Here is a 12,251-nt window from a genome sequence, read left to right on the forward strand (position 1 = left end):
TTGTTTTATATAAAAAAAGTCAAAGGCAATGATCTCTCTCTCTCTCTCTCTCTCTCTCTCTCTCTCTCTCTCTCTCTCTCTCTCTATATATATATATATATATATATATATATATATATATATATATATATATATATATATATATATATAGTATGTACGCTGTATCAATGATATACCACGAGATATATAAATTTTTCCTTAAAAGGAAATGATTTTTGCGGAGTTTCCTTTTAATGAAATATTTGTTCAACAAGTGGTATATATCATTGATACAGCGTACATAATATGCATATATTTTATTTATATAACATACAAATACACATATTTGTCATTTGAACGGACGTAATATTTACTACAAGCAGCTGTGTATTGACCGAGTGAATGAACTCACATCATCTGAGTGTGTCCACTTTAAAATGTAGTTCTATGCCTTTTATTTCTATTCACAATCACCTTTGCATATTGATAAGTTGATTGTTTTCTTTCTTTAGTTTCTTTTTTTTCTTCTTGAAATTCATTAAATCAATATAATACACACTTATGATTTAAACGTGAATGATGGTTTAATGATGACATTAGAGCACTACAAATGCTTGGTTAGCTACAACATTCAAAAGAACGCTTAGCCGTCACGTTCTGGCACATGGAAATTAATGTGGAATAGGAAAAAGCGAAATGGCGAATCAGCATGGGGTAATTAAAATATCTTAATATATTTACAGTTGATCTAAGCCATTATTCTGCTTTAGTAACAGTACCACGGACCATAAAACGCTCTCTCTTTCTCTTTCTCTCTCTCTCTCTCTCTCTCATCTCATGGTCGGTTTGACTTAACTTTTATCATCATTCAGTCCAGACACATCATGGGATGACACATACGAAATTCCACTACGCTCGTCATTTCATAGATTTTAGCCCGTATCTTGCTATGTCCAGAGAGAGAGAGAGAGAGAGAGAGAGAGAGAGAGAGAGATCGGCATTTGGAAAATTTCATATTTAATTAATAATTATAGGTTACTGCATTTGTATGGGAAATTATGAATGAGTTTTTGGATGGAATACTGCACGACCTTGGGTGTGCAATATATCCTTCCGACAAAACGAGTTAATATATTCCCATACAAATGCAGTAACCATTTTATTATATGCTCATTTTTTATTTACCTAATGATTAATTATATAAACAAACTACACTAAAATAAGCAACGTATATGAACGTATGCCGCATGCCAGACTAAATACGCAAGCGCATATTCATCATTACACAAATCAACATTATTACTGCGCACATAACTCCGCCCAGATAAATTTGAACTTAGTCGCGCGCTCAACATATCTTTCGAAAGAAAATGGCGTGTCCAGTTAAAATTGAAATTTGGAGTCATATTGTGAATGAATGTGCATTGCAACAACTTTTCCATTTGATCTAGAATGAATAGATTTTGGTATTTTTCTCGATTCTAGGAAAATTTATGATTAGGGACTCGATTTGTAGGCGACAATTCAACATGAAAAACATCAGATTGAAGAAGCTAGGGAGAAACGTGTTGACATCTGCAAAGGTGTTTCTGTTTCTGTCAATGAATGTTTGAAATCATTATGTGTGGAAAAACAAATGAAGTCTTTCAATTGCAATTATGAAAAAGACGCTATCGAATTTAATGCTTATTTCATTTTGAGTGCAGTAAGGAGGATGTAATTGCACTTATATTCGAAATTATAGTACAATTTCGAAATGTGTAATCCCGATTGAGAACCTATAACATGGCTCAAGTAATTCGGATTTGCCGAATTAAGAAAATACATTTTGAGGAAAGTCAGGATGTAAAACTGTAAGTATATTTTATTTTGCCATTCTTATCACCAGCTAAAGAAGTTAGTATATGACTTGTCACTTGTATGTTATTTGTAAGGACCTTATTTTGCGTCTGTTAGATACTGTAGTTAGCCTAAATTCGTAACATTGTATCAACGCGGAATGTGCCAAAACAGCTGGTATGTGGCAGTCCACGAAACATCTGTTTTAGTTCATTCAGAAACAAATTTAAACAACCACAAGTAAAGAGCATCTTACGCGAGTGTACATGATTTGTGTACAAATCAAAAGTTCTGGCGTCTGCGTCCATTGTTTGTTTACAATAGGAAGTAGTTTCTTTCTGCACGTGAATGCTATATGTGTATTGTCGCGCGGGTTCAATATCGGGTAATATTGCACGATTCTGACAATGTAAAGTTAACGGGGAAGAAAATGATCATAAAATAATAATCGATTTTTAGAACATTATAATATGTTAAAAAAACAAGAAATAAACATTACATACATCACAGTAAATGTACCACATAACCCAGCGATTTACCGTATAATGTCGACATGGTTTGCAAATTTGTATCATTGATAAACACTGTTGATAAATCCTAAGGAAAGTGCACACATATCGTTACATATTTTGTAGGTTATTAGTGTAATTTCTATTTCATGGTTTTAATTCAGCCCAAATTACTTTACTCTCTCACTTCGCATTTTTACGTTATTGTCTCTTATGCATGCAAGTGGAGGTATGCGAAGAAAATGCGTGCTATATTAAATTCATTTAGAAAAGGGTGATTATTAATAGTTTTTATCGTTATTTTCATACGTCGCTAATCATTAATGGGGAAATTCATCATTAATCTAGAGTCAAATGCACACTGTCGTGAGAATGTATATATATGCGTATTATTGCGCCATGGGCGGATCACAATTTGATATACCAACAGTACTGGTAAATCAAATTGCTTTATACCAACACTTATATAATGAAATAGAGACAAACAGTCATACAAATAATTATAATGTTACACAGGATATACAATTTATCTATTTAAAAATAAAATAATAATTTATATAAGTGTATATCATGCATTGGTATTAAGGCCATTAGAACACAAACATATATAATTCATCAATCCATTAAGTCTCTTTTATGAGTTTATTCATGTCTCCATGCACATTATCTATTGGCATGAAAGAAAAATCGAGTAGAGAGTGATTCTTGGTATTACCATGTGTTGAAATATTAGAGGAAAACTGAGGATCTATATAACTGTTTATATGAAAGCTATGATTATTCAGTCTCTTATAAACGTGTTGAAGTGTTTGTCCAACATATTGCATATTACATTTTTTTGCAGGTTATCAAATAAATCACATCAGTTGATATGCAGTTAGTGTTATAACGTAGAGAAAATACATTTTTTTGTATTAGCACTACTGAGAGAAGTACTTTCTCTTATGTTTGTACATTGAGAGCACCGGTGTTTGTTACATTTAGATGACGAACATTGCCTAGCTGCATATCAACTGATGTGATCAACTGATATATATATATATATATATATATATATATATATATATATATATATATATATATATATATATATATATATATATATATATATATATATACATTCATACATACATACATACAAACATACATATATACATGCATACAGACATACATACAAACATACTCGTGCATACGTTTATACCAAAATAGATTGATAAACTATATTTATATTATCCCTATCTGTTACATGAGATATAATTAGTTCCGTTGATGACACGGATATATACAATATGATTATGATGATGGGTGTGGCTTTAGTGACGCAGATCACGCTGACGATGGTAATACAGACGATTATTATAATGATAACGACAACGATAATAATGGCATTGTTGGTACAGGAGATGGTGATACTAGTTGTAATGGTAAACAAATAGAGTAAAGTTTAAAGAACCTAACCTAATCCTATATTTGGTGGGTCCACCTGGAAGCTTGTTGCCTCATGTCTTGGAGTCATGGTTCCATCTGAAACTAGAGAAAACCAGAATGATCAACATATATAAATTATATTAAAAATAATATTAGGAAGCTATTATCTGTTCCATATATTTGCCTTTAATGTTTGTGATTTATTTCATGAGTGTGTGAATGTGAAAACAATTATTTGATAAAGTTATATTCACCCACCTTTAGCCATTATGATGAACATGACAGTAATTTGTATCAAGATAAATTAGTATACATCAAACTGATGTGGAAGACAAGGAAGTACATAAATACATAAATGCTTCAGCTGAGGGAGCGCGTCTGGAGTACTGATGGACTACTGATACTAAGACAGTGGGAGTTAAGTGAAAACGAGGGCACTACTACCTAGTTTGGTGTAGCATGTACACAAAAGGTACAGCGAGTTTAGAAATGGGTCAAAGAAGTTAGGAACATAATGAACTAATAGCTAAAATACATAAGTCGTTCAACCCTATAATTTGGGATACATTGACAAAGTGTGCATGTGGTTGCATAACTATTTTGGAGATGGTCCATCCCAAAGGTTTGATGAGCATATTTTTACTAGTGGCAAAGATACTGATGGTGTAATAAAGAAAACACGGACACCACGAAAGTAGCCCAAGCTTAAAAATTTTATTGTTTTGATATGGTTGAGTGACTCCATCGAAGGTGCACCCAGCCACAAAACGCTCAATGAGCTTCTATATAGTCCAAACAATCTGAACATTCATAACTCACTAAAGAATGTATTTAGATGACTCAGACGAACCTTATTTATGCTTGAATAATCCATATGCTGAAGCAGTTACATGCCATTATTCATGAGTGTAGGTAAAATAAGCTACATGATTCTCAGGTTGTAGGGAATATATAACACAGAAAGAACTCGCAAAATCACAAAATGAACAAAAATACAAAACTATATCCTCATCGAACTTCGTTGGCTAGGACAATACTATGTATAAAAATCAATATATAGAAAGTGGTTCTAGTGTTTCCCCAAACAGTGATATTGTTGAAAGGTTTGCTTTGCTGATTGAATGTTTCACGGCATTTCCACACATACAAAATACCGAGGCAATGGGAACATACAGTAGTACATATTTAAATATATTTAACTGGCACAACACTAGTAAGGTAAAAAGCGATTTATTCTCACATCAGTGAAACAGATCTGTGTCTGCGCAAAGTTCTTATTGGGTACAGATTTTCAGTAGTTCTTGTAATAGCCAACCTAGAGAACCCACTAACTCGGCTTATCCGTATACCGTCTGAATTATCTGTATTCTCTTATAAATAAAAACTATGGCAAACAATTGGTAAATGATGATGGTTATACACAAAAGTGATGTAGGGTGCACAAGAATTGCTTTGCATGTCAGTCGAACAAGAGTTATTTCCCCGCTTGCATTCTATTTTTAGTAACAGACAATATGATAGTTTTGCTAATGACATACTTAGCAACATAGCATAGTCCACATTTATATAAAACCGAAAGTATGTGTAATAATAGCTGAAGAAATATCGGGTGTCTCTCGGGATACGCCAATCTGCTTTGACAGATGTTGAACTCTAAAGCTTTTCAGTTATAAGATACAACCTAATTTCAGATGTGAACACGTCACAGAGAATTCAGGAATTTGAAATTATTACGGGCACGTTCCAGAGGTAGCATGAATTTGAAAAGATAATGAGCGGACCAGCCTCATAAGCAGCTTACACTTGCGACCTGGTGCAGAGCGACACCGATTACGATGTTCCTTGTCTGCTGAAGAACATAAAGGTTTAGCAGGGTTAGCATTCGGTCTTATCGTAGGCTTTTGCAACCCCTCCATTTCTTTGTGTACATATAGCAGCATATTAGTGTTGCCAATAGCCGTCTTGACCTTGCTACCATATATTATGTGCTGAAATGACGAAATTATATAGTATTGGATCTGTAAGTTATATCTAAAACGTTTGTTAAAGTTGATCAAATAAAAGAAAATGCTATCTTAGATATATTTATTAAGTCACATCAGATGAAACAGAAGTCAGCAGAAGGTACTAGATCATACAGACATCAGAAGGCGGTTTTGAGCTGGCTACTGTTCTTGGTATATTTCCACTTGCGTGCCAGAAGATGTAGCCAGAATATAACCTGACTTAAAAGGATTATGTAACCTTGCCTTGTCTTTGGGGATTGTTATATGAACCTGTGATCAGAATATATATTGAGATAACTAAAGGCAAGGTATTGGCAATATTGGCTTCATTAGAAATAGTGAAGGTTTGATGTCCAGATCGCTACATGTTAGATAGGAATTCAATATTTCCTCCTGTATTTAAGTGTCCTTCTTTAAAGACGCCGGCAAGTTGTCTGATTATTATTTGTCTTGAGATTTCTGTCTAGCAGCATATGGTTTGCTTGTTGACACGATGTTTGGAACGTTTTAGCTACGATAACGTGAATTTTACCCATGGTACTGCAATACATTATACTACAGAGCCTATGAAATATGACAGGGATCCCAACGCAATAGGCATCTTATGATTCTTTGGCCACCACGATGATTTTACTGACGTCGGCGAATTCATCGAGGAAGAAGTACAATTGTTCCTAAAATATGTATATATAAAGAATACTCTATAACAAGTGTTGAAGACCAACATAATCGTATTTCAGCTGTGACAGAAGATATCACTAACAAGTATCCAAAGGGAAAGCCAGTTGTGTTTTGTTTTGGAAGAGTGTTAAGAACACTTACAATTACATAGCTCGTATGCTTGGCTATGATGAAACAATCAAGAGCGTCATATCAAATTTGTATCGAATTATACTGGAATTAGAAAGAAAATAAACATAATAATATAATGTTTAATTTGACTGCGATGATGTGAAAATAACACCCACCACCGATCAAATTTACATTGCATTCGCTTTGTTGATAAAAGCATGAGGGATGGTAACGAAAAAACTGTTCACAAACTGGTCAAATCTGCAGAACGAATAATGACAGAATACGAGCAAGCATAAAATTACAAAGTCAAGTATAATTTTCCATCAGCTGGATGGCATATTAAATCAGGTTTTTGAATGGTACTTAGAAATTTGCCACTGACTCTCTCAAAATAATGTATCAAAAGTCAAAGGAACACCTGGTCCACTTTGATGTTTAGGCAGAGATTGTCATAAGGCTGGAAACCTCCCGAGGCATACTATAAGAAGAAAATTTGTATGAGTTTATTAAGAACAGTATATATGGCACCAAATTTGAATTCAAGGATGCATTTACACCATAGTTTAGAAAATCACTATCAGCTCATTGCCAGCTTGTTAACTTTGAAAATTGCAATGTTATTTATTGGCACAATGTTTTTCATATTTGCATAGGGATAGGTCTGTCTACTATACGGAATTTTTTAAACAAAATTTGCCAATGCTGAATTGTGCGGCATGCAAGAAGGTACTGATCTCCTTTTGATTGTTGTATACGTGACATAGGCTTACTAGCATATTGCTATTTTATTTTGAAGATCTGGCTCTGCTTTTGAGAAGGATGTCAGCGCTGAGATTTCAATGCCATAAACTGGTCACAGAAAGTGGTTTAGAGAAGAGCCTGTGCTGATAAAATCTGCGGCGCTAAGTATTATTGGAATTGTTGTCAATTAAATGATATACACTAGTAATATCGGTTCGTAAGTCAGTACACTCGTTTGTGATGGTTCTGATAATACGCGATACGTTCTTCGCGCTGTAACATTTTCAAAGTGTCTTCTGACGTGATAGAAATCTGCGATATCGTTCATCATATATAATTAGGCTGTAGATGCTTGTACCGTGCGTATAAAACAAAAGAATTTGAGTGTCACCATGTCATGATACACTTTGGTCATGGAGGGGTCGTGCAATCTAAATATTGCTTCCATAGCTTTACATGATCAAGCACACTAAGTGCAGCATCATTTGTCTTTTTTTTTTAAACAGCATCTAGAACCATCTGGTTTGCCGTCTTCTTTGGCAGACTGGTTCATTATCTGTATGATTCTTTCTACATCATAATCTGAACTGACCTGTTTGTATAAACTTCCTTTGCCGACGATTTTATGTTCTTTTTCAACCTATTTTGAAGCTTTCAGCTTACTGTTTATTTGGGATGTCAAACACATGCACCCTAACTTGTATTACACCAGACTAGGATAAAGAGTAGTCCAGATTTCGTATTGTTGGATGCCTCTTCCAGCCTCCAAATGTTTATAAATTTGCCTACAATCATTCTGCATTTGAACTAAAATCGCCTACTAGTTACTGATATGGGACAAAGTATTTGTAACCAAAAACATTTGCACATTCATGGTCAGCAAGTGCGTGCTAAGAATTGTAAATAGTCGAGTATTCAGACGAAACAGAGGCCTGAAACCATCTTCCGAATCTTTGCACATGGAGGGAATATGGCTGGAGTCATTCTACACTCGTTTGACATCGATATTTTGTTTTGTCTCCGCTCCGTATTTATGTATGGAAGGCATCTGCTTTATGAAGCCGCTTGCTGCTCTAAAAGTAATAGAAGAGTAGCTGGAATCTACTAGTGTATCACAATACATTTCTATCGCAGGGTTATAACAAAATATGTCATTGCAGTATCGTCATTTTGTTCTCTATTCATACCAAACGTCCCGTATGCCTCTTGGAGTCAACAGACGTCTTGTTTGCCGCTTCTGCGTGATATTGGCGCGACAAAATTCGGTATTTGTTCGCTTCTCATATTAATGTCGCATATTATAGTTCCGACAGACAGCGGTAACACAATTTGTGCGGAACGCATAATTGATTGCCAACAATTAATGAACCTAAGTTTTGTCCTGCCGAAGGTAGGCGCCATGAAAAAAAGTATGGTAGCCGCAGTCAGTAAAATATTGAACTAGCATTTGTCAGTATATTCTTTGTTTGCAGAATCTCTTATCTGTAGATCCTTTGAAATCGTCAGCCACTACTCGAGCGCAAGGCACGCTCTCTTTATGGAATTTACTGCGGGGATGCCGTGAGGGTGTATGTGTCTTATGATTGGGTAAGTAATATCGAGGAAACAGATTTTGACAAGAAACAAAAATGATTTTGTTCTTCAAATACGTTAACCAATTATAATACCTCTGGAGAAAGTATGTGGTGAATAACCCGACTGGAAATAGACTCCATATGTCGGGGTGCGGATTCGAAAGGGAAAAATATCTCCTCTCTCAAATTCTGCGGAAGTCGTGAAAGTCGAGTCCTTATGAAGCTGTCGAAAGAGACGAAAAGGTAACCTTTTGCAATATGGGCAAAGTTACCACCAGATCGAGTCCTGCATTTTAGGATGAACAATCTCTGAGATAAAAACTGGAGAAGTGTACTTGAATGTCCATACCATGGCACGGATAATAAGAGAACACGTTTGCTCATGTGCCATATCTGTGGACACTGTCCTAACGTCATGAGCCGAGATGCGAAGCAAATTCATATATGTGTGGTTATTTCTAATATGCGGAAAAGATAGCCCACTTTATCCAGAACCAAAGTTACTGTGTTGATTTATAATCCTTTCCATCTTTTGCTGGCAAGAAGAGTTTTGATCTCCCTCGACGTAACAGAACGAGGTCCGAAGGTACCACTTCAGAGTTCGCATTGGGTCATTTATATTTCCTTGAGATGAAGTGTCCAGAGTTGATAAGAATGATTACCAAATTATGATTACCATGACCTGTAGCCCGTTCTTCGCAATGAAAGAAAGCTGCGTCATGAGTGACGGTGTCCCATCTTGTTGGAACTGCATGCATACTGAGTCCATCAACAAGACATGTATTCGTGATTATGCCTGCCATTTGCAAATGCGGTGAGGAGCCATGGCTTGTTTGAGAGGTTTACATGACAGGTACACCAACGAAGCTATTGAGATCATTTCAGCTTTTATCTTCTTTATCTAGTTTAGTATCCATGATAAACTTTACTTGAACAAAATGAACATAAAATCGGATTGGTCTTTGGTTTTTCAGATATCCTCTCCTCAATGATAACGCAGTGTGCCAGTGATCATGGAAAGGATGGTTTTAATTGTGATTGGTAAAATTTGGTTCTTGTCGAAGAGTCATATTTAGTTAGGAATTGAGCCATGGACGTCTGCAGTATTTTAAAGTGTATATCCTTCGTACGCCTTTGAGGGATTCTTCGCCATACGTTGTGAGATCTGTTTGTTCCAAAGGAAATATTTAAATAAGATCCAGACGTGCCGGTTTCGTTAACTTTGGGATGGGATGAATCACCTGCCGCCGTGGTTACTTAAAGCAGGTGGGAAATATCTCGATCCCTGGCGATTCTGTGTGACATTCACGAGGTTGATGGAAGAGTTCCCATTTGAGTGAAATACTCAGGAGGAGGAGTGAATAAATGTGACTATTCCAATCTATAAGGAGTTTATTGATTATCCAGACTATTTGAATTGGGGACTGGCGCAAAAAGGGTTGTATTTTTGGTATTCCATCTTGTCGTCAATAGATCCGTCAAAGATTGTCGACAATGAGTCCGCAAATACAATAGCCATCCTAGGATATACCGAACCTGGACATGGTTTTTATCGTTTAGGACACCACTTTAGAAATTCCCAAACAACAAAACAAAGGTAGTTTCTATCTGAGATAAATCACCACAGTGTATTTGCTGGACTTAATTAGAATTCCACTCCCATTTGAATTCTCTAGCCACCAATGAAAAGCTTTCGAAACGGTTTTCATCTCGAGAATATTGATATGTATATAATAATCTTGCGGTTGCCACGTTCCTCTGGAATCCAGAAGTGACAGGAGACTACCGAACTAATAGAAAACTTGTACCACGTCCTCTGTTCTCGTATCCGTACCGATCATGATTGCCAGAGATTGTTACTTGCAGAGGTATCCCCGAGGCGAGTCCAGTGTGATTTCCAGATGCAACCTCATATCGTGCAGATTGTGAATGTTGGTCCAATAATCAAATGTTCGGCGTCCGTTTGGACCATAGAATCATTGTAATGGCAACCAAAGACGTCCGCTACTGCATTGCGCAAAACCTATCAGATGAAGGAATTCTCTAGCTGATCGGTTGCTCTGTATAGGCAAGGGATGTGCCATTGATAATTCAGTTCTCGTTCCTGGATGAGACATACTCTAAGCGTGTCGGAGATTTCCTTGTTGAAAAGGAGACTGTGAACAAAAAAGAGGGTAGCACGTGATATGTTGTGTATAAATTATAACTAGCATGTTGTTTTTCTGCTTGTTGCTCTTTCTTCGTGAATTCTTGGACTTCTGGAAGTCGTGTAAGGAGGTACGTTACAACATGCCTCTTGCTAGTCTAAACCGATTGCATAGTCTTGCAAATATATCGCATTAAGAACCCGCTGATGCATTACATCCTGAACCACAGGGCGTAAAGGAGTTGGTCAAATGCACTTTGATGATGATGATTGCAGCATTTGAAGCTGAAGAGATTCTTGGCAAAAGAGGAGGTGCACCGAACGTGATATCGAGCCCCACTCCCCCGGAAACTACTTGTCTTATCGATATGTTGTCTTGGTAAATCCTTCCCAAATGGCAACGAACGATTGGAGGATTCCCCCTTCCTTGATCTGTGATGTGGCGGTGGGAAGTGATAGTATGTCGTTTGAGATAGGGAGGTTCCCGTAGAAATGGACAAGTTTGTTTTCGTTGGCAGATACTCTAGTTCGATTGTGGTCGTGGTCCATTACGATACATGGCCAAGTCCGGTCGTGACGAAACGTGACCATTGTTGTTGGAATGACGTTTTCCAGTTATTGAGGTATGGGCGGCTTACGGAATATTGATCCATGTAGCCGGTCCGTAATTCAGATATGCCAGACAGCAACTGATGCTGTTTTTCTGTCGCCATCTCGATGATCAGAAAATGATATGGTTTCGAACAATAGCATGCAAGCTGATGTTTTACCCCTCAACATATGATGCTGATTTTACCCATAGAATTGCTGCCTTTTGACTTCGGTCAGTAATATGCATTACGGACATTCAAAGAATGAAAACCAAAGAAAACTACACATGTAGAGTAGTAGTCAGACTATTTTCGCCTATGTTCTAAGACAATAGAGCAGAAAAAAGTGTAACGTGCGTCTTGCTTTATGAATTTAGGACTGTCCGTGAGGTGTTACTACTATGATAAATACACGTGGAAGGTCACTTGTGGCCTATATAGGTAGGGAATTAGAATGTCGCTATTAATACTTACGAAATGGATGCTAAATCGATTCTAGCAGCAAGATTCCAGTAGGAAGGCCAATCTGTCTGACTGTTTATACACGTAAGATCACAGAAACGTCGCGTCTAGTAGCTACATGTATGCAGTGGGCGCTATGAGTCAACCATGTATATAAAACTTGCCTGAATGTATTCTACTAA

The 12,251-nt window shown here is 36.5% G+C and overlaps 1 protein-coding gene across 9 annotated transcripts in view; it reads right to left on the minus strand.

Annotated features, from left to right (window-relative positions):
• Positions 1–12,251, minus strand: part of LOC149792377 (uncharacterized) — a 113,982-nt gene that overhangs the window by 51,179 nt on the left and 50,552 nt on the right. For all 9 annotated transcript variants that reach the window (XM_089970965.1, XM_089970960.1, XM_089970964.1 and 6 more), the window contains one exon: positions 3,786–3,857. In XM_089970965.1, coding sequence (XP_089827091.1) covers positions 3,786–3,857 — 72 coding nt within the window. The remainder of the gene's footprint in view (positions 1–3,785; positions 3,858–12,251) is intronic.

Source organism: Sinohyriopsis cumingii, chromosome 9, assembly GCF_028554795.1.
Source record: "Sinohyriopsis cumingii isolate HCF-2022 chromosome 9, ASM2855479v2, whole genome shotgun sequence".
NCBI classification, from domain to species: Eukaryota; Metazoa; Mollusca; class Bivalvia; order Unionida; family Unionidae; genus Sinohyriopsis; species Sinohyriopsis cumingii.